This window comes from Epinephelus lanceolatus, chromosome 20, assembly GCF_041903045.1.
Source record: "Epinephelus lanceolatus isolate andai-2023 chromosome 20, ASM4190304v1, whole genome shotgun sequence".
NCBI lineage: Eukaryota > Metazoa > Chordata > Actinopteri > Perciformes > Serranidae > Epinephelus > Epinephelus lanceolatus.
In genome coordinates this window covers 24,715,877-24,738,496 of record NC_135753.1, presented here as the reverse complement: position 1 = coordinate 24,738,496, position 22,620 = coordinate 24,715,877, and the positions used below count along the sequence as shown (strand labels likewise).

Here is a 22,620-nt window from a genome sequence, read left to right as displayed (position 1 = left end):
AACATCCTAGTGTAGACTCATATTGACATCATATTGCAAGCACAACTTAACTTCACAGTCCCAGTTTGTGATAAATTACTTTTTTTTGTCACAAAGAATGGGTGAAGACAGGCATCTTGTCTATTGAACATTTACTAGATTATCAGTGATATTTTAACATATAATGCAGTAATAAGGGCAAACCCACAAGCGATGATTTAATCAGCTGAGGGCAGACTTATTCTGTGCTTAGTCCACAAAAGCCTTCATTAGTTACAGATCGATGTAGCTTTTGGATAAAAATAGAGTAATAATACATAATTAAGGACTATTCTTATGTCTGTTTGTTTCCCGCCTACTTGTGGAGGAAATTTGTGTCCCAAAAATTCAGGTCTTTTACTTCACTAAAGGTACGTATACCACAATACTCCACTCCGAGTCAAAGTCCTGCATTGAAAACCTTAAGTTCAAGTGGGCAGTGAAATGTACTGAAAGGAAAAGAACTGATTGTACAGTTATATGTTCCCTGTCAGTGTTTTACTATTAAATTAAGCCTAATTTACAACCCAATTATAACCTTTCTGGTCCAAAATAAGATTTTTTTATATCCCTTCTTAAATTTCAGATCAAGTTTTTTCCCCCCCACACTTTGTTCTTATTTAAATTTATTACTGATGTTTTATCTTACTATATAATGATGAAAACTGTCGGTTCCACGTTTTTCTCCTCACTGACTCGGTCAATCCATGTGAAATTTGGCACAGTGGTAGAGGGTCATGGGAGGATGTGAATGGACATCACACACTTTGCATGGGCATATCTCATGCCCCGTATGTTGTAGAGACATGAAACTTTGCACAAATTTGCCTCAAGAACCCATAACTTCTGGTTATATAGATTTTCCGCCATTTTGAATTTTTTGAAAAACACTTAAAATCGATCTCTTCCTAAGAAGTTTGACTGATCTGCATGAAACTCTGTGAACATAATCTAGGGACCAATATCTAAAGTTCGCTCTTGGCAAAAGTTGGAAAACTTACTAAAACTGAGCTTCTATAAGGCAATGACTATCTGCCTTTCAACGTGCTACCTCAACTACTAATGTACAGTTTTAGCCCACTAACTATCCCACTATTGGCAATGGTACTACTGTACTTTCAATAAAGCAATCGTACTATCAAATTCACAAACTCTGTCTGAATACATTGCTCTTCTTAATGGGTTCAGTTGACTATTTAATCTGCAATTTCCTATGACCTGTATCCCAAACACACACCATGTGAAACTGTACGTGGGCAAGTGTGCACTCAATGGGTATGGACTACTATTGGTTATTTTACATACTATGGTCGACTTGTCATTTTAGGTGTCAATAATGGTAAAGGATTATATGCATGGTGGTGAATTGATGAATCAAATAGCACATGAATGACAAGGACAAGAAAGCTTTTTTTTTCTTCAAAGTTTTATTGTACATGTTTGGGTCCTTTGAAAACCTGAAAAAGAAAAAGACGCTGTTAACACGGTGGTCTTCATTTGTTACTGGTTACGAAACAATGTCCAACAGATTATGTCAACAACTAAGTTAAATGTTCATTCTATACTTCTACAGTATGATAACTAGACCTGAATAAACTTAGTGTGGACTTAAAAACAAATTTGGGAACTTCAAAAACTTGTTTCACAGTGTTAATGTTTAGAACACATTAAAAAGGCGGCCGACACATTTCCATTAGAGTCAGGCATCACTCAGCTCTATCTAAAGACCATCTATAATCCATAGCCATAAATACTGATTTACAGTCCTGATATCTTCAGGAATAAAATCATTACCATACTGCTGAATTGAATCTATTTATTGCCGTCACATTTCTTCTTCCCTGTGTCTTGCACAGCCTGAAGCATATGGAGTTGATGATTTGAAGATTTATGACTAAGATGTGGTTTCAGACATAATTGGCTTAATTTCAGCTGGTTTTCACCACAGTCGATAAGATGGGGAAAAAAGAATATGCATCATTAACCACACCACATGAGCCATTCACACTGTCTGGACCTGCGTTACACCAAATACTCACAATAACTTCAGTTCATCCTCCTGATCATTCTGTTGATCTGGTCCTCCCTGTTGCCAGCATCTCCTCCCTCCACAAAGTGTGTGGTCTTCTTGTTCATACCGCCGCGGGGTGAAGACAGCTTGAAGGGCCACAGGAAGTTGTTGGCGGGCTTGAAGTTCTTTCCAACTGTGTAAATCTCATGGATGAGGTCCTCGACGCAGATGATGCCATATTTGCCTGCAGATCAAAAAGCAATGTGTTAAAAAAGTTGGAAACTGTGCATCCAGCTGCTTTTATTCACACACAGGAGCTGACGCGCCAAAGGTGGTTACCAACTGACACTAAATGACTGAACCCAAACTGGAGGAGTTTGTGACTCACCATTTCCGACTTCTACCAAGGAATAATGCGAGTTCAGACTCCTTAAGCTCAACGTTGAATTGAGTACTCTAAAAATTCTACATTTACACATATTTGTCATATATATTTATTTATGTTAGTTTTGTCTTTTAAAGCAAAATCTACCTTCTATCCTGTGGCCTAAAACTAATTTTTTATCATCCTCTGATCTTTTTTTAACGTCCTTAAGATGGCAGGATGCCCTTAAGTCAGAGCCCTGCACCCTCATGGTAACGTCTAGTTAGGCTGGCGTGTGGTTTCAGACACAACTGGCTTAGTTTTCAGTTTTTTTTCACCAAGGTCGATAAGACGGGGAAAAAAGTGTGCATCATTAACCACACGTAGCACTATACAGACCATGATTTATGCCAAATTAAGTACCAATTATTGTATATATTCCCTTAGAAGAACTAATTGGTCAAAGGTTACATGAGGTTTTCGCCTCATAGATGCACCAGTACACTGTGCTATGTAGAGACTATCTTTTTAAGCAAAAAAAGTGTAAAGTTTTCATACCGAGAGCCTTCTCCACCAGAGCGTTGTCTGTGAGGGCGATGCGCTGTTTCCTCATCCTGCCATGGCCACGTTTGTAGATGAGCTCACGCACAGACTTCAGGTTGGGGTATCTGGGGAAGCAACAGGTCATACAAGGTTATGAAATGAGCTCAAATCAAATTGAACAATGTACTTAACAACAATATGAGAAGATGTGCATAAAGGCAACATCCTTCAGGGATTATCAGAGACGTTATATTCCAAATGGACTGAACCCATAGACTGTATAGTAAAGGACAACATGACAGCTCCCAAAAGGTGGTTCCTGTAATTTTAAGGAATTCTGATCACGCTTATGTTCAAGTGATCGCTTTTCTTTAAAGTACTGGTTATACATAGTTGATGCTTGACAGCTGTGTATGGCCACTGGTGTGCACATGAGCAATTGTGCTGCTCACATTTGGTTGGACAGCAGGAACTCGATATTGCAGAGTTTGCTACTGTGTGAACTGTGACTAAAGATGATGGCACACAAAGTCAGCAGCTATACCCTTGATATGGTTACATTTTTGTACAGAAGGAGGTGGAGACACATTGTCCATCTTCATAAACAGTAATTTACTGACCCTCAGCAGACAGGTTGTGACCAGAGGAGCTACACGCTTTAAGATTTCACCCCCGAGAGTGTAGCAGATGATAGAGCACGAGTCTGACCTCACAGCACATGGATGTTACAAACCAGATACAGCATACAAACAAGGATATTTACTGTACTTATGAAGTTATGTGGCATTTGCATCATACTAAGAGGTAGACAGACAAAAGCAATCAACACTTCAATGGCAGTGTAAGAAGCACATCTAACCAACTGCACTCTGTTTCCCCACACTCCAGCATAGACTGGATACAATACATGGTATAACCCTACAGAGATTAAAGCCTTAAAGTGAAAAAAGCAAAACAAACACTGGACATTTGTGGTTGGACACTGTGCACATCTATAGTACTATGGAGCTTGAGTTTCTTTAGTAAAGTTCAGCTAATTTCATCCTTCAAAGCACTACTTAGTGTAAAAAATCCAGATTAAACATTCACATTTGTCCCTTACTCATAACAAGCCATTAAAGCTAAACCTTTGAGTGGCCATGCCTTCACCTCCTGCAGTTACATTTGCATTAAGTCTATTTGTCGTGTTATTTGTTTAACAATACTTATTATTCCCTGACATGACATCAAACTAACAGTCCTGAACAGATGCGTGAAATCATAATATTCTTGAGGGACTGGAGATAAGACCTATTCAAAAGGTGGAAGACAAAGAATTCTCATGTTGGAGACAAGCCAGTGATGACACCTTGGGTATACTAACAGTCCCTGTTAAAGCTGTATTTCTTCCCATCAAGCCTTTCCCATGACTACATGTCTATCAATAACTGCATATGAAGATGAAGGACACGTCTCCACTTCCTTCCTCTGCACAAAAGGTGAAGGCAAAATATCCAAAATGCGGGTACAGGCATCTTACGCTTTTGATGCCATTTGCGCAGTACCAATCTATGCAATATTGAGTTCCACCTGTACACCTGTCCGACCCAATCACAAGCAGCACCACTGATAAGTACACCAATTGGCACACACAGCTGTCAGTCATGATATCATACACCATTACTATAGCATCCACTGACTAGTTAGAACCAAACCTATCAGCAAATGTACAATTTTCAGTGTGATAAGAGCTTCCTAAAATGACAATCCATCGTTAGTAAAAATGTACTACCAGGAGGGTATCGAGATGTTTCTGCTTCACTTTAGGGGAGCTGTCATGTTATCCATCTTTAGTTTCTATATGTTGATCTGAACCTAAAACCTCAGGGCAGTTAACTTAATATTTTCTCAGAGACTTTTCAGTACCTATTACTATCATAGAATGTGGTTTCAGACAAAACTGGCTTAGTTTCAGTCAGTATTCACCATGGTCGATAAGATGGGGAAAAAAGTTCAGCATCATCAACCACATTCCAGAGATAAAATATCCATAGTCAGTACACAAATTGTATCTCCATCATGAGGACCACATGGAAGTCTTAGTGACAACAGTCTTACCCCCAAGCGATGTAAGGCTCGGCGATCCTGAGCATGTTGATTGAAGCCTTGTTCAGCTTGACGAACACACCGTTGAAGATCTGGCGCAGACGGAGCAGCTGCAGAACCTTGCGGACCTTGGGGCTGACGCCATTGATACTGGAAAAGAAACGACACTGATTAACATGTAGCTTAGCATCAGTATGCAGCTTTCTCGTCAGTTCAGTTGATTGTGGTTTCAGATATCATTGGCTTATTTTGCGTAGCTGTATCACCATAGTCGATAAGTCGGGGAAAGAGTGTGCATCATTAACCACGCAACCAAGGAAGCATTAGACTGTAAAGCACATTTACATGGATTGCTATATTAACCAGATTTAGACATTAATAATGAAAATGCCTTCTAAACAGCAGCTGTTCAGTCCCTCAAAATATTTACCTTAACTGACTTATATGAACTGTTACATGTGCTCTCGTACCACTACTACCAGAACAGCCTGAGACAATTTCTGTGGAACTAGCATGCAGGATATGGCCACAGCAACGACTATTTTAATTGATTATTTTCTCAATTAATCGATTGGTTGTTTGGTCTAAAAATGTCATAATGGTAAAAATGTGAGTTTTCCAAAGCCCAAGATGACGTCCTCAAATGTCTTGTTTTGTCCACAACTAAAAAAGGTAAACAGTTTACAGTCATAAGAGTAAAGGAAACAACTTATCTATATATTGTTGCAGCTCTAGTGGCAACACAGGTTTGGATTGACTATATTCAAAATCAAATGTTTGAGTAAACCTGCAACATGACAAAGGCATTTCCAATCAGCTAGCGGGCAACATGGCATAGCCTGCGAGCAGGAACATTTGTGGATCCCTGTCAAAAGCTCGGGCATCATGTCTTGTTGGAAATCTAGTAATCCATGCAAATGTTTCTAAAAATGGTTTTATCTGACAAGTGGGACAATTCTGTCCCCAGAGAGACACTGGACACTACTCACCCTCTGATCCTGATAACAAAGGCCAGTTTGGGCTCAGCTGGCACGTAGAAGTTTCCCACTTTGCGAGCAGTACGACCCAGACGGATCTCACGCCTGTACATCTGTCTGTACTCCTTGTGGTACTTCTCGGCTCTCTTGTAGATCAGTTTCCTGGTCACTTTGCGGGCCTGAGGACACATTAAAGATATATACATTCATTCACTGCAAGAATTCCAGGGTCCCGACTCATTTTAAGGACAATTCGAGGACGCTTACTGCCATTTTTTCTTGCCCCACTTGCCTGATGATTGACGCATATTAGAGCTATATCACAGCTACAGAAAATACATTTGCTGTTCTGTTCCATTATGTGGACAGTTATTAACGAAAGACACCTGTAGCGATTTCATTACAGACAATGTTCCCATAGCTCTTCCAATCTATAACATCACTGTTAGACTGGCGTGTGGTTTCAGACACAACTGGCTTAGTTTTCAGCTGTTTTTCACCAAGGACGATAAGACGGGGAAAAAAGTGTCCATCATTAACCACATGTCGCACTACACCTTGATCTAACAGTAACCTTAATGTAACTCAATGATTTTTAATAATTCTGTGACTTCACCAGGTCTGGTGAACCTGCTTATTAAACTCCATGACCATGGGCACTTTAATTCATGAGCATCAATGTATTTGTTGGATGAAATCATAACAGGGCACAACTCCAGTGAGATGCAATCCCATCAACACCTTTAATTAGTGCATTGCAAGTTGGTCCCTTATTGCTTCCTGTACTGCTTCGTAACTGTCCATGTGTCCACACCGCAGACCTAAACTGACATGTTTAGCCCCACAATCAGACTTCCTGACTCAAAGGACTTACTCCTTGGACAACCTTGAATACACAAAACGTGCAACTCACCTTTTTCTCAGCCAGCATCTTCTTGATGCGCATGGCCTTCATGGTGGCGAAGGCCTTTCGCCTTTTCAAAAGGCTCTCAGGGACCGCCGGTACTTTTTTTCTGTTGAAGACGTACAAGTGATAAAATTAGACTAAAAACATACTAACACTATCAGGAGTACGCACACATTTGAACTACTATACTGACACATCTCATCATCGCCGCTATTAGCTGCTAGCTTGCTAACCTGTCATTTGCCGGCTCCCTTGCACGTACTATTACTCCTAATAACGCTAGCCTACATGTTGAGGAAACATTACCAGTACCATAAAAGTCGTCGACACAGTCTAACAGTTAGTTCTGAAACGCGTTCTCCTTTCTTGGGACATAAACTAGCTACTTCTTGAGTGCAAAAAGCCTGGATAGCCAGCCATGTTGGACTAACACGGCTACACATCGGACTCCATAAAGTCATCATAACAGCAATAAGAAACACAATCCTTAACAATACTGCCAAGATTATGTTGTGTGTAAAGTAAACAATCTAACCGCAACGTAAAATTAACAAAGATGGCTATCTGAACAGTGGATGTGCTTAGATTTTAATTCAGCGGCGACACTCACTCTGCGTCCGCCATTGCGTCCACCGAGAAAGAGAAATTTTCTTCTGCGCATGTCCGCGTTAAAGAATGAAGGACCTCTAAGGGCTGTCCTCACAGCTGCCTGACTAATAAATGTCTGATGCGAATTTTAACGCGTTATTGCTAAAATACAGCATCAAATCGCTAGAAAACTATTTTGTAATACTGTTTGCTGAATTTCTCCGAAAGGTACGGTGTCATATTAGTACGTTTTTCTATGTTTTATTTGGTATGACTGGTAGTTCAACAGCAAATGCGAAAAAAAACATTAAGCTAACTTTGTAATGCTCATTCTGTCATTTATGATCATATTTCCGGCACAAATATGCTTTAATTGTTATTATTTTTATGTTAAATGAAACATGAAAGTCCTTTTAAGAAATGGAAACACACTTAACTAAATATTATTGTCTTAAAACAAGCGTAATGGAGTTTTATTGAGGTATGCACATAGCCTATCTCTCAAACCAACCGTAAACAAATCACAAAAGTAGCCTATTTTAAATTACTATTTTTTAAATTAAATTATTCGCCCTCTGCTTTCAACAGTTGAATAAAACCTAAATTTAATCCCAAGACAAACTATATGGGGTTGAAAATACAATGAAACAAACAGCAATGCCATTAAAAACCCACTGAATATATTTGTGTAAATTGCTGTTATGATTAAAGTGGACCACTGTATGTTTGTGACGCTACCTTTCCAATTCCAGTGCCACAGGTGATGGTTGTGCTGTGCACCCACTGACCCAGCAGAGGGAGCAATCACTTCATTTTACAGAGCAGGATCACAGCGCGTCTGGAGCTGAGAGGGAAAGTCTCTATTGCTGAATCTTCATGAGTGATCCTGGACCTCAGTAAGGAAAAACACCACCTTGTCTACTTCAGGCTTAAAACGCAGGTAGTGTGATGCAAAGCACGGTTATGGAAAGAAATGATATGGTGTAGCTAAAAAAATGCTCTAGGCCATGTGCCATGAGGCCAGATGCACAGTTAATTTGATTCAATGTGCAGTTTTGCCACACAGGCCTATTTCCCTTTTCTGCTGCTTACTTTCTCTTCTTTGCAAAATCTAATGCAGATATTTTTATATGCAGAATAAATATTTTGTATGGAAAGCACGTGAGCTCATAGACCTAAATATCTTGGAGAGCTTAAGTATACTGAACAACCCAACATTTATTCCTTGCGTAAGGGACCCTCAGAGTGGGTTAAATAGTGTTAAATAGGACTTTAACTAAATGCAACATTCATATTGTGGTGTTACATTACGCTCTAAATATCTTCCACCGATGGTCTGTCTCCTCCAGACGCGCCCACCACGCAGGAGCACATATGTAACATTATGGCTGTTGCAAAACGTTGCACAACGTCATGAGCGTAGGCTACGTTAAATACGGAAAAATGGTGCAAAGCAGTAAATGAACAATTTCACATTCGTCTGTCTGAAGGCCATCACATATATATATTTAAATAATAATCATAATTATTGTCATGTGACATCTGTGCCCATAAAAACACATAATGATTATTTTGCCCTGCCTTTATTAGCCTACGTCTCAGTGCGTAATCTACCCTGTCAGTCCAGTTTCACTTTCCAATATGAGCAGATCGAGATGGATCATTGCCTTTAAGATGATGTGATTTGCGTAAGTGTATTGATCTCTGATTAAAGTTCAGTTTTGCGTAAAAAAAAAATCAGCTCAAGCGACAAAACAATTGGGATTTTCTTTAAGGACCAGCGATGGTTTTTAATGCTCCATGTATGGACGGACATTGACCTGGAGGAGCTGATGTGTGGCTGCATTTCATGGTGGGAAAACAAGTTATCAGTATATTTACGTGTTCCTGATATCCTTATTCTGATTTTGTTGCTTATTAAAATCAGATTAAAGCAACGTGGAATACATCAAGACATGCTTCTTTGTGCAGCTGCCTTCTAAAGCCATATTTTTAATTATAAATGACTGTTTTAAATATGATAAAAGCCAAAAGATGGATTAAAAATCACTGGCTTTTAAAGGGTATGACAGTTTATTCTCTAATCTTCATTTAGGATATGAGTACATGGTGGAAACATTGCAACAGATTAGTGCTGGGTAAAATCTTTGAGGTTACATCACCTCTGGGTGTAATGTATGGACCTGGCGCTTCATCCTGACAGGCGCTCAAGTCTCAGTCCTATTGGGCCCAGCATTGATGGGAGGACTGAATAAATAGCGAGTGAGATGCGAGTGAGGATGAGATGAGTGGAGGAGCAGCAGAGGAAGTGGGAGGCACAGTCCGTGGTAGCTGCTCGTAAGTCACTGCAACTGTGCGCGCTGTAGTGGCAACTGGACTCTGATTGAGCCGCATCTCAACTCTCCTTTCACGCACAAGTCGGGGTGCTTTTTGTGTTTTTTTTTTTCCTCGGCCACGTCTGTGCATGTCAGCGTTTTCCTTTCACCTGCACTGTGGTCCAAGTTTGTCGGTGCGTCCCTGCCTTTCTGCTGCAAACAGGTTTCAAGAGTGGAAACCCCTGCGCTTCTTCCGCCGCTTGTTTGAATTGATTTTCAAAAGCTTGGTAAAGATGATGATCATAATCGCGGAGTTCTTCGTGGTCATTTTGAAGGTGCTCTGGGCTTTTGTAACAGCCGGGGCGAAATGGGTGGTGCGGCCCAAGGAGAAGAGCGTGGCGGGACAGGTGTGCGTGATCACCGGGGCTGGAAGCGGCCTCGGGCGGCTCTTCGCCAAGGAGTTCGCCCGGAGACGAGCGATACTGGTGTTATGGGACATAAACAGCCAAAGCAATGAGGAAACGGCGGAGATGGTGCGGCAGATATACCATGAGCTGGACACTCCCATAACCAAAGACGGTAAGTCTGTTTGCTTTTGCAGCAATTAGGATGACATCTGTTTTTACGCACGGTCAGCGAAATCGTCTGTGGCAAATTATATTTCAAGGAGTTACACTATTATTGTAGGCAGCTGAAATGTTTCACATGGCAAGATATGTGGACATATGTGCACACAACCTCAGATTTTTAAACTCCTAAATAGTTGCTCTTATCTGCCAAAAGTCTGCAACACTCAACTGAAAAGTGACTCTTAACACAGCCCACATCACACTCCCTGCAGATTAACAAATTACCACTGATTTTAAATGCTTGCCATCTAATTTCACTCAATAATTCTGATTTATTATTTACAATAACTGGCTACATCAGCCTGCTGAGCAAACTTTCTCATTGATCATATCTCCTTCCCTCTACAGGACCTGTTGGAGGGGTAGAGGAGGTCCCCCCTTTCCAGCCGCAGGTCTACACCTATGTGTGTGACGTGGGAAAGCGGGAGAGTGTGTATTCCACAGCTGAGAAGGTGCGTCGAGAGGTGGGAGAGGTAGACATACTGATCAACAACGCCGGCGTCGTCTCCGGCCATCACCTTCTGGAGTGCCCCGATGAGCTGATTGAGCGCACCATGGTGGTCAACTGCCATGCCCACTTCTGGGTGAGTTGAGGCACAAGCATGCCAACTTGTATGTGGATGTTAGGATTATCTGCCTCTGTTTCCATGAGCACAGTGTTATCAAATGTGTTTACTGCGATGCCAGGTCCTCAGGAATGTTTCCAGTCTGACTTGCATCCCTGTTCATGATCTTATCCTTCTGTGTGCCAAACTCGAGAATCAAAAGGTGTGTGTCCGTGTGCCTCCCAGGATCGAGAGAGCATGACCATAAATAGTTGCGTTACATGTTCAAATTTCAGCTCCGCTTAGTCTCATTCTGCCAGAGGAAAGTCACGGGTTTGGCTTCTTAAGTCTCGCCTTCGCCGCTCTCTGGCAGCCCCCAGTCAGTGATGATCCCCGTGGTATGTCAGCCCTTCCTTCTTCTTCCCTTTGCAGCGCAGAGCTGCACAAATCTGCACAAATCTGACTTGCGTGATGGAAGCAGGGGGTTCTGTACGTGGGTTGGATCTGTGTTGGATCAGCTCACCACATTTTGTTGGCAGGCAGTGATTTGTTGTGTATCAGATTTTACTCTGGCTCCGTTCCTCGAGCCTTTTTCAGTGTGAATACTTATCTGAGAGGCTACATGGACTTGATGTAGTGAATATGTTGCACTTTAGTTAAGCATAAGCTGCAGTGTTGAACAGGCCAGGTGCTATTATAGCTTTTCTATATGTGTGTGTGTGTGTGTGTGTGTGTGTTTGGGGTGTGGAAAGACAATGGTTTCAGCCTGGTAATTAGAAATCTATTGCTGATGGTAATAAGAGTTGAGTGTTTAGCATTTAAGCCCCTCTCCTCCAATCAGGACTGATAAATAATTGCATTGCTTGGCTACGGCCACCTGTGGGACAATTGTAGTGGCTGTGCACAAATTGGTTTAAAGGCCTGCTGTAGGGTAAAATGCAAGGATTGTGAATGTGTCCTCTGCCTGGTGCCGTAGCTCTGAATTGACCATTTCATCTTTGATTGTATTTGTCACGATATATCGAGCAACGTGTCCGGCGAGGCGGATGATGCTCATTTTGAGACTTTGGCTGCCGGCTCTTCTTTTTACGCAGGACTGCATTCTCAATGATACCATGAAACCACAGTGATTTGAAGCTCCCTAATTGAGCATGAAAATCTCTTGTGTTGTCAGTCAGACAGGTTGTGTATTTCCTCCTTAATGGATGCTCCATTCAGCCATTCATGTGCCTCTCTGCTGGCTACGTCCACATCCCCTTTACATCCAGGATTTGGAGTCAGGATCCAGTGGTTGGGTGGCAGATTTGGGATTTTTAATAGGGGTCTGTGTTTGTGTTCTCCCATATTCTGTGGAGAGCGTGGTTTCTTTAGGGGTGGGGGGTGGCAGATGAAAGACGGACTTAATGAATGGCGACAGCCAGAATGGAGGATGTGGTTCATTAAAGACACAAGCTAGATGAATAGAGCTTAGACTAACAGGGAGCCGTCCACTTTCCTTTCTTACACAAACACAGTACAGTTACTGAATGTATTCTGGTGGTACATTACACAAACCTTTGATTAAGTTTTTCCTTTTTGAACAACAGGCTTTTAAAATGGCTTAATTGTGGTTTATGATTCAACAATACCCTCAGTTTGGGGTCTAGTCATACAAAGTTTGAAATGGATTTTAAGCCTTGTTTATTTAGGTTCATGCCTTCAATGAGTTTTATAGAACTGACACTGAAGGGCTCTTACAAAAGACGAGTTTGTCTTTTCCAAAGACAAAGTTTTAGATTAAATCAAAGGGCCACTCGGCTTTTGTCATTTTAATTTACACAGGCACAGAGGGTTTTCTTGCTCCACCTTTTGTCATGACTTATTTTTAAGCTTCAGCAGTGAACACTGAGAGTCTGGGGTGCATTCTTCATGAGGAGTGTTCTTATTCAGCTTGTCAAGCGTCACTATTTGGCAAAACATCATAATGAGTTTGGCCACTCAGGGAGACATCAGAGAAGCGATGTCAACCCCCAAAACTTCTCAGCCTCCCTCCATTAATCCTGGCCAGTTACTGAAATTTACCCACCCAGTTTCTCAAGAACAACATGACAGCAGGTTCACGGCTCTCCCTGCGTCCAAACTGCACCGCAGAGTGTAAAATAAGCAAAAGGAAGGCCAGAGGTCAGATGAAGAAATATTTGTATTTTGTTTTCATTTGTTGGACAGTGTAGTGGGAATAAGGCAGGGATGGAGACATGAGCAGGAAAAGGATGGTAATAGCTGTGTGTGTGTGTGTGTGTGTGTGCCAGACCAGCCAGCTCAGACCCCACACTTCTTCTGTCCTCCTCGTACAGGCCCCTCTGACTCCTCCCAACCTGATTTGGAGGCAGTGGGTGCAGCTGCATGGCAGTCACGGAGGCCAACTCTGTTCATCCGGCCCTGCCACACACACACACACACACACACACAGACAAACAGCTATGATTCAGTCCCTCAGTCCTTTCAGGTTTTTATTAGGCAGGGGGTCATAACATTTAATTTGTTTGATGATGCTTTGATTAGTCCAGCTGGCGATTTGTGATGTTCGAGCCTCAGTTTTTAGTCATGCGGACACGGGGAATGTGCAGCCCTCTCACTTAATGTCACCGGAGTTTGTGTTTGAGGATTAGTGTGTGTCTGGTGGAATGACATGAAAGGAAATCATCCTCCGCATCTTGAGCTGGTTATCCAACAGGTGGTTCATGAACAATAAGCAGCAACTCCCCTCACATGGAAATCCTACCGCTCTTGTGCAATTACATGAAAGCGCCGAGCACTTGACAGCGACATGGCGGGAAAAGAGCAGAGGAAAGAAAAGAGGAAGGAAGGCAGTGCCTTCCCATCCACAGGCGAGGCGAGAGGGTAATGGTAAGCTGCTGCTGACCCACTTTATCTGACAATTGGTTTCTTGTCTGTGGATCAGCTTGACAAGCTGCCAGGCGACAGGAGCCAAGTTCTGCAGGCCGCATTCCTGCTGTAGCCAGAGAAAGGAGGCAGCCAGGCAGAAGGGTCCTACTTGACTGGTTTTATATGGGCCCCTCCTCGAGCCTGGTGCACCTGTACCCCTTACTGGAGCTTGTCCTGAGTACTCTCATGTAGAGTCTGTCCCTGAGCATGTACCTGTTCACATCACAAGGCATGGGATGAGGAGGGTAAGAAGAAAGACGGGTCAACAAATCCATCTGGATATGAAAATTTAGGCAATTTAGGACGTCACTTAAGATTAAAATCTCCTTTTCTACTAGGTTACAGAAATTTTAGAAGCATGTCAAAAACAGTCAGGGACAACAGATTACATAATACACAATCCAGTTTAGGAAAAGCATTTGCACTCTTGAGTTACACAGATTTTTTTGGTGACATATTTAAGTGGTTGCTGGGACTCTTGGTAAGAAAGTACGTCATGTCAGTGCCCCATAAACACCATCGATGTGGTTGCTTTCCAGGTAAATTGGATTCCAGCTGTCCACCCAACAGGGGGGTTGAGGTTTAGTCAACTGTAGCAGAGGCTCACTGACTAGCACGGCCGCCACAACACGACCAATCTGTATCCATCATCCCTGACGACCTGTAAACCCAACCCACTCAAATTCCACGATCTGTTGTAGGATCAGACGAGCTCTTGAACTCAGGGATTTTTCTCCCTCTCCTTCATTCTGTCGTCCAGGGAAAGTCAGCCCAATTAAATGGCCATCTGGTCCGACGCAAAGGCCAATATTTTGTTCATATTCCTGTTGGTCAGGCGCTAGCACTAATGCAGCCTGACACCCCAGCTGCAAGAAGCTTTGTGTGGCTTAAATGCTCCTGGGGGCACGCACCAATTAGGGGGTGCAGCAGGCAAGGCACCCCCACATAGGCCAAGGAGGCCCGACTGTGTCAGCGGGTAATTTAGCGGAACAAGGGAGCGTTGAGACCCAATTACGGCCGCTCTGATGTAAGACACGAGCCCCTGGTTGCCTTCACACATTTTGTGTCTGAGAGGTCAACGGGGGTCATACCCACATGCCAGAGCTGCCATGAGAAGCAGGACATCACGGGAGGGTGGGAGAGAGACGGGACGTTTGTTCACGTTCGGCCCCGTCCTCCCGCTGAGGGAATCAGCCTTTCCTCCATCAGTTCCAGTTATTTTCAGACCACTCAGCAAAATCACCCAGTTGTATCGGAGTGTTGGCTTTAGTCGGAGAGCGCTGTGCCAGATCAAGTCATTCCCCGCTCTCTGAAAGTTGCTGTGGGAGTGGGAAACCTTGGCTCAAGTCAGGTATGGGCATATCTTAAGTTAATGCTTCATTTGCACGCAACTCTCTCCCTCATTCACTGCCATTCTGGCTCGCAGAGGCCTTTCTCAGCTTTTGCCCAGGCCTCATGTTCTCTCGCTCCCTCTTTTCGGGCCTCATCATTTGATGAGTTGAATAATGCGGCAAAAAATTTATGCCTGGAAAAAGTGCAGATGTTTGGAGCTAAGTCAGATCAGTTATATTGTACCTTGCTTTAGAATAAACCGGTGAAGTCATCCTCCTTAACCCAGCTTTCCTCTGCGTAGATCTGACTTACTCCTTGCTGTTTTATTTGCAGCACAAAACAAGGAGACCTACAGATGTAAAGCCTTGCTGAGGTTACACTAGAAGTCAGTAGGTCCGATGCAGTTAATCTCTGGTTGCAGTTTTAATGAGGCTCTTCCTCCCCTGCCAGTGGTTTCATGGCTGTACTACCTGGTACCATGCGCTCTCTGGCTCTGTGCTCCCCTCCAGAAAATGTTCACAAAGGAGGCTGAATCATTTCTTTGGCCGGGCTTACGTACTGTACCAACCAATGAAACTGTTACCCTTCAGTTATATGACCACAGGATTATTGGAGGCAAGGAATGAAACTGTCAAAAGGAATAACAAATGCTCACCCCAGTTTACTACAGCTGAAAGTGATGTCTTAAAATTGCTCACAAAAACCCCACATTTTAGATTTTACAGTTCAAAGTGTAGCCAGGAGGAGTTGGGTATTTTACTTGTCAAAATTGGTATTGATCAAAGTGCATAGGCAGAGGATTAATCAATTTATGGACTGACTGTTTCTGCACTATTGTGTAAAGGTGTCCTCAGTGACATTTCTTTCTTCCTCACCATGGCAGCACACATCTGACTAGAATAGATGTAGCAGTGCCGACAACAAAAGGCCTGCTGGTTGTTTGTAGACCTCCTAGCGAGAGAGTGATTGGTCAGTTCCTGGGTTCCTGTCATTGCCGTCACATGTCACACCTGCTGATTGGCTCATGCTGAGCCCAGAGTCAGCAGACGAGCAGAATGAGGGATGGATCCATAGCTTAATCAACCGCTAACTCCCTCTGAATCTCCACCGCGGGGTTGCTCTTCTCACCACCTCACTAACTCTCATCGGACCGGCCGGTGAAACCACTCAAGGCTCTCACGTGGCACTCTGGTGAAACTCCTTTCATCTCGGAGCTCATCTCGCTGCCGATTGTTCTGCTGACTGCTGCTCGGGCAGGGCGCGAGGCTGTGCGGGTAGACGAGAGGCTGAATTGTATTGTTGTTGAGTGAACGGAGGCCTATGATTGGTGTTGTCACCAAGTCTTTAGAGCCGGGCCCAACGACAGGCACCAGATCTGTGTGGGAAAAGAACAGATTGTACGGCGGCGCACACACACACACACACCACATACCTGTTTGTACAGTGAATACCTGAAGAGGGAAAACCCTCATCCATCTCTTCCTTCAACATCTAATTCACACCTTTCAACTCAAGTTTTTATTTTCATACTTTAAAACGCTGCACCTCCAGCGCTCTGTCTGATTCTTCTTTTTTTTGTGCGTGTTATGAATTCTCATTCAGACGCCTCTCTCTGTATCACCATGGAGAAGAGGGGGAAACAGATGGAGAGGGGGAAGAAGAGGGGGACAGAGAGGATCAAAGGGCTTTGGCACAGACAAACTGCACAAGTGAACTAACCTTCCTCTTTTTTTTCCCTTTGCCCTTCTGTCTCTTCTGTCCTTCCCCCAGACCACCAAGGCATTTCTCCCCAAGATGCTGGAGCTGAATCATGGTCACATTGTGACGGTTGCCAGCTCCCTGGGTTTATTCAGCACAGCTGGAGTGGAGGTTAGTATCATACACAACAACACATACACATCCCATCGTTCCCACCATCCAAAACCAGTGCTTTTCTCCAAAGCCCTCAGCGTGCCAGCTAGCACACTGCGCTGGGGGAGGTTAGGCCCCCTTTCTCTAGTTGTCCCTCCACCCGTTAAATTAAGGGACACAGATGAGCATTGGGGAGCCTCTTATAGATTCCTCTATCTGCAGCAGTGGGGGTGTGGGGCCCCTATTGGGCTCTGGCCCCAGGGCCAGAATGAGCTGACAGCTCCCCAAGGGACAGAGACATCTTCATCACTGCTTTGTGAACAACTTGGTGCTCACTCAGTATTCAACTCACAGCAGCTTTCAATGGATAAGGTTTTGGTTTTCCTTCCTATAGTTTTCTTTCTCCCTCAGTTCCTTTTGTTCTTTTAATGTATATTAAAATATTAAGTGGAGTCATTTGTCTCCATAAGCATAGAGAGAGCACATTTGTTGCCCTCCTAGAAGGTTTCATTTTGATATTTCGGAGAACAGAGTCCTAATTTATTCCCCTGACTGAGAACGGTGTCATTTTCAGAAGGTCCGCAGGGACTACTACTACGCTTGCCTTTGTTTTTATAGCTGCACGTTTGCTTTTGTTGTACAAGCATTCATCCATAATGATTAAGTCCCCCTTCAAAGAGACTGGAGTTTAGTCAGGTTTTGTTAAGCTCTTATGCTTCCTGGAATTGCCTTGAATGTGATTTCAGACGTGCACATTAATTTCAGGGAACCAAAGCCCCCGCCTGTCATGTGGGCACAGCCAAATCTCTTTATCCTTCCCGTGTTTATCGACATGCATCTGTGTTTGCCCAAGCCTTTTTTTTTTTTAAACAAGATTATTTCCACGGCGAACCACATCAAAACCTTCCCGCCAAGCCGAGCAGTCTCCTGATGCACTGGAGAAGAATGCTAATGAAACCGTAGAGCAGCGAACAAGCTCGCTCAGGTTTTTGTGGCTGTATCATTAACAGCAAGGAGAGACCTCTGTGCCCATGGGGCATGTTTGATAATGTTGTCTGTGGTCCCTCGGCGCGGGCAGGGGCAGAGTTTTACAGGGCTAACCTGTTCTCTATTTATTCCCTCAGGATTACTGTGCCAGTAAGTTCGGTGCCATTGGGTTCCACGAGTCACTGAGCCATGAGCTGAAGGCCTCAGAGAAGGATGGCATCAACATGACTCTGGTGTGCCCTTACCTGGTCGACACGGGAATGTTCAAAGGCTGCAGGATAAGGTGAGCGTCAACACACACCGGACAATGTTAATGTGTTTGTTTGTGTGTTCTTTTAAAGCTTTCTTGCACCTGGGCCGAGTTTGTCATCTCTAATTTTCACTTTATAAAATCGCCCCACAGACACCGTTTTGAAGTTCAAAGCAGCAGCTGATGGTTTTTGTTGTGTTACAGAGATATTATAAAGTCACTCGCATGCCATTGGTCAGCGCTCGGCTTAGACAAAGACTTTCCCAGGGGAAAACCCTCACCAACAGGTGCACCTGGGCTAACTCCCCCCTTCTGCTGCTGTAATAGTCCTCACTTTGTTTGATGGTTACAGTCAGCAGGTGGCATGTTCTCTGGCTTTACTGGCCCTCCGCTTTGGAGCAATCACTATTGCTGTATACAACAAGTGGTTACAACCTCGTAAACCAGCATCTCTCAGAGCTGTGGACTCAAGTCACAAATTTGATGGTGTAAGACTCAACTTGACAAAATCAAAAATGATCTGAAACTCCACTTGGATTTTACCACCAATAACTTGTAACTTCACTTGGACGTGAGCCTTTTCACTTGAGAAAACTTGATACCTTCCCAAAAGCTCAAAGATTTAAGTGTGGTATTTAAAAAGTTTGCCACAAATCAGCTATTTTACGAAATCAACTAACATTAACGCTGTTCATTCCCAGCAAGTTGAAACTTAATTCCCAAGATCCACTTTGTTTGAACCAATTTGCATGAATCCAGTCCAGTTGCAGGAGCGAACCATGCTGAACTAAAGTTACATTACTGAGCCCCAGCTGGAAAAAAAAGAAAATGTATGCAAAGTGTGCGGGTTGAAAATTACAGACGGAGACACCACAACTTCTAAAAAACTAAAAAAAAAAATGAAAAAGCAATCATAATTTTTCTTAATTTAATGTGTTGTTACTTTGTTACAGTGGCATTATAATCAGTGCAGATCACATTACGACTTGTTAAGGACTTGAAACGATAAGTGTCAGACTTGGGACTTGAGTGTAAAGACTTGTTTTGTAACTTGTGACTTGGAAAACAGTGATTTGGTAACACTTAACCCATGGACTAAAACAGTGAACGCCAGTGTCGGTCTACTTCCTCAATGTTTTCAATCAAACATAATTCACTTAAAAGTTAAAGAATGTTCCTCAGAAATTTAAAATCTGTTTTTGCCAGTTTGAAGCAAATTAGATTTTAAGTTCTCTGAATTTCGGGCCTGTAAATAACTGATGTTTTTCTTTCTGTTCAGGAAGGAGATCGAGCCCTTCCTGCCTCCGCTGAAGCCAGAGTTCTGTGTGAAACAGGCCATGAGGGCCATCCTCACTGACCAGCCCATGATCTGTACACCTCGCATCGTCTATATGGTCAACTTCATGAAAAGGTGAGCAGCCTCCTACACATCCCCTAATTTCAGTCTTCCCCCTCCCTCATCACTCCATATTTCGTGTAACTAATCTAATCTCCGTCCCGTCTCCGCAGCATCCTGCCCTTCGAGGCCATCGTGTGCATGTACCGGTTCCTAGGCGCCGACAAGTGCATGTACCCCTTCCTAGCTCAGAGAAAGGAGGCCATGAACAACAACGAGGCGAAGAACGGGATCTAGGGGGCGCTGTTTGTAACATGAACAGAGGCACATAAACCTGCAAGCATGAGGAAACAACCACTGAGGATGAAAAATGGGGAAGACAGAAGGAAGGAAAGAAGAAAAGACTGAATCTAGACTGGTGCACTTGCATTGAGCAAATGCAAAGGTTTACCATATTGTTCCTCTGGAACAAAGAAAGCTGTGTACTACACAAAGGATTTATTTGACTTTGTTTTGTCTTTTTTTTTTTTTAAGTTTGTTTAAAGAAACCAACATCTATATACTGTGTCACTAGTTTTTGAAATCATACAGAAAAGCTATCCTATAATTAACTATTTACGTAATGTAGTCACCAGCCTTATCTAGTGTCATTGTGGAAATATACAGTATGTTACTGTACAGACAGTAAAAGATTTTGTTTTTCACTTTTATTTTATTTTTGTAGACATGCACTGTAATTTCAGATTTTTTCTCTACACTGCCAGCATTCTCCGTGTAGGAAGGTTCAACGCAGCATTTCAGACGACCCAACATCTCCCCACGCTGAGGCTCTTTTTTTCAGGCAGTCAGGAAAATTGGTTTGCAGCTCTAATTATAACTTGTGCCATTAAAAAAACAACAACAAGATAAAGTCACGATACAGTTTACCATATTCAGTTGTTGCTAAATACTTAAGTTCCAGACATGTAGCATATGTGTTGATAATGAAGTCTAAGCGTTCCAAATTCAAAGGCCAGATTGTGGCTGACAAATCTTCACAGGAGTTTCCAGTGTGACGGGACTCAACATTGTCCCTTTGATGGTCCTGTTATTTCAGGTCTGTGTTGACGAACCTCTCAAATGAAAAGTGGGTGAAGGCGTCGATGGGTTTAACTAGCATTAGGGGTGGAAATCGCGATATTAGATCAGTTCTTCTGACGATACGATGTTTGCTGATATCATACAGTCTGCCACAATCTGATTTGGAGTCAATTCAGGGGCCTGCGATTGACATGAAACGATACCAGTAAATATCCTCATTGTCTTTTTCTTGGCTGCTTGCTATGGTCGGCCTGGCGCTAGGCTGCTAGCACTGTTTGAATGTTTGGGAAGGAGGTGTGCTTGGATGGAAATGGTAACACAGACGTGCCATGACGATTTCAAAATAAAGGCATATCTTAAAGATGACCATATGTATCGATGGTTTCCTTTTGCGTCGATGATATTAGATCGTCGATCACTGAGTCGATATATCGATCACCACACCCCTGACTAGCATGTGTGACACATTCAGAATGTACTGCTTTGGGAGAAACGGAGAGAAAATAAATTTGTATTTCTCTCATTTGTCTTTATTTTCAAGATCTGTGGTGTTTATATTGTAAATTTATCTGTTACCAATATTATTTGTTAAAAAGATAACCCGACATAGGCTGTAACTCCAGGCTGTCCCAACACTAACGTGTGGTCGAGGGAAATGTATTAAAGACACTAGCTTTCCATTATTCTTTCCAAAGTAACACTTTAACTCTCCTGTCCATTGTCCACCGTGTCCAGTTAAAGTGAAATGTAAATGTTTAAATGTTGTGAATACCCCAGTATCCCAAAATGACTGTCTCCACCATATTTGATGTATGAATATTTTATATACCTTTTGGGACGACAAGAGTTTTTGAATTTCAACTACATTCCAATAGGCATCATCCCTCCAGTCACAGCGATGGGCCTAAATTCTCTACCTCTTAATTTTTGCCATTTTTTTTTTGACAGTATGACATAAGCCTCTTTTTTTTTGTAATTTTTCTGAAGACCGCTCCATAGCAGAGCAAATGTGGTTCCAATGTTTAGTGTCTCTACCTAACTTAAATTAATAAAAGTGATTTAGATTATTAAATGGTGTCTTGTTATTACCTGCTCGTTGGAAGGATTAAATAAAGATTAAAGGAAGATTTAGGGGGATTTAGCAGCGAGGACTGCAGATTGCAATCAGCCACAACATCTCCTGGTTAGAATTCCTTCAGTGTTCATTGTTCAGGAGATTTTTACCATGAGTCAAATCATCTCCAGAGGTCTCTTCTCCTGCAAAACAAACAGACCTGTTGATTTAAATTGGTAAAAACAATGAATAAAGTAGTTTCATGGAGGGGCTGCTAACTACTCGGGGTGAGCATCAACAGAGGATCCACGTTTTGATATCACAATACAGAAGTCACTATACAATACTATTGTGAATTTAAAAATGTTCCAATATGCTGAGTATTGCGATAAAATATACTGCAATATATTGTGATTTATTACCTTTTTAAAACAGTAAATAATGTCCCCAAAGGAAAACTTTGTCAACAGCAAAATGTAATGTAGACTGAAAAAGCAATTAATTATATTGTTCTAGTAGGCTACCTAAAATTTAATTTTTGTTTGTAATATTAATAATTTAGGCACATCAGCTTTATTTGTAAAGCACATTTTATACACAAGGTCAATTCAAAGTTTACAGAGCAATAAGATATAAAAGATAATAAAGGATACAGAAAAGAGTAAAGTGAACAAAAGGTATTAAAGGTAAAATTAATTTCTAAGCGATTCATAATGAAAAAAATCACCATTTAAAATAGAAAAAAGTGCAGACAAGAGGTGCAAAGATAAAAAGATTCTTTATAATGACTAGTCCATACCCGGGGATGTGTTATGTATAGAAG

The 22,620-nt window shown here is 42.4% G+C and overlaps 2 protein-coding genes and 4 non-coding genes across 6 annotated transcripts; 1 reads left to right on the top strand and 5 right to left on the bottom strand.

Moving 5' to 3' along the window:
* Positions 1–1,426: 1,426 nt before the first annotated feature.
* On the bottom strand, positions 1,427–7,602 carry rpl7 (ribosomal protein L7). Its single transcript, XM_033638240.1, has 7 exons — positions 7,516–7,602; positions 6,912–7,011; positions 6,011–6,177; positions 5,034–5,171; positions 2,952–3,061; positions 2,058–2,273; positions 1,427–1,475 (listed from the first exon to the last, which is right to left on the bottom strand). The coding sequence occupies exons 1-6, from the start codon at positions 7,527–7,529 to the stop codon at positions 2,065–2,067; spliced, it is 738 nt and encodes a 245-aa protein (XP_033494131.1). The 5' UTR covers positions 7,530–7,602; the 3' UTR covers positions 1,427–1,475; positions 2,058–2,064.
* LOC117265137 (small nucleolar SNORD12/SNORD106) lies at positions 1,917–2,009 on the bottom strand. Its single transcript, XR_004502396.1, has one exon. It is a non-coding gene; the product is annotated as a small nucleolar SNORD12/SNORD106 (small nucleolar RNA).
* On the bottom strand, positions 2,686–2,777 carry LOC117265129 (small nucleolar SNORD12/SNORD106). The gene has a single exon (XR_004502389.1). It is a non-coding gene; the product is annotated as a small nucleolar SNORD12/SNORD106 (small nucleolar RNA).
* On the bottom strand, positions 4,857–4,948 carry LOC117265136 (small nucleolar SNORD12/SNORD106). The gene has a single exon (XR_004502395.1). It is a non-coding gene; the product is annotated as a small nucleolar SNORD12/SNORD106 (small nucleolar RNA).
* On the bottom strand, positions 6,453–6,544 carry LOC117265130 (small nucleolar SNORD12/SNORD106). The gene has a single exon (XR_004502390.1). It is a non-coding gene; the product is annotated as a small nucleolar SNORD12/SNORD106 (small nucleolar RNA).
* A 2,205-nt stretch (positions 7,603–9,807) lies between the features above and the next one.
* Positions 9,808–21,109, top strand: rdh10a (retinol dehydrogenase 10a). The gene is made up of 6 exons (XM_033639285.2): positions 9,808–10,387; positions 10,786–11,021; positions 17,010–17,108; positions 18,215–18,360; positions 19,607–19,738; positions 19,837–21,109. The coding sequence occupies exons 1-6, from the start codon at positions 9,958–9,960 to the stop codon at positions 19,958–19,960; spliced, it is 1,167 nt and encodes a 388-aa protein (XP_033495176.1). The 5' UTR covers positions 9,808–9,957; the 3' UTR covers positions 19,961–21,109.
* Positions 21,110–22,620: the final 1,511 nt, after the last annotated feature.

What these genes read in the sequence shown, in the direction of transcription:
- rpl7 (XM_033638240.1), bottom strand. An exon ending in TTTGTTATCAGGATCAGAGG is followed by an intron (nt 5,172 to 6,010) that starts GTGAGTAGTGTC and finishes TTTCTTTTCCAG; the next exon opens with TATCAATGGCGTCAGCCCCA. An exon ending in GAGCCTTACATCGCTTGGGG is followed by an intron (nt 3,062 to 5,033) that starts GTAAGACTGTTG and finishes TTGCTTCCCCAG; the next exon opens with ATACCCCAACCTGAAGTCTG.
- rdh10a (XM_033639285.2), top strand. Translation starts at nt 9,958, where the DNA reads ATGTCAGCGTTTTCCTTTCACCTGCACTGTGGTCCAAGTTTGTCGGTG. An exon ending in TCAGCACAGCTGGAGTGGAG is followed by an intron (nt 17,109 to 18,214) that starts GTTAGTATCATA and finishes TTATTCCCTCAG; the next exon opens with GATTACTGTGCCAGTAAGTT. An exon ending in TTCAAAGGCTGCAGGATAAG is followed by an intron (nt 18,361 to 19,606) that starts GTGAGCGTCAAC and finishes CTTTCTGTTCAG; the next exon opens with GAAGGAGATCGAGCCCTTCC.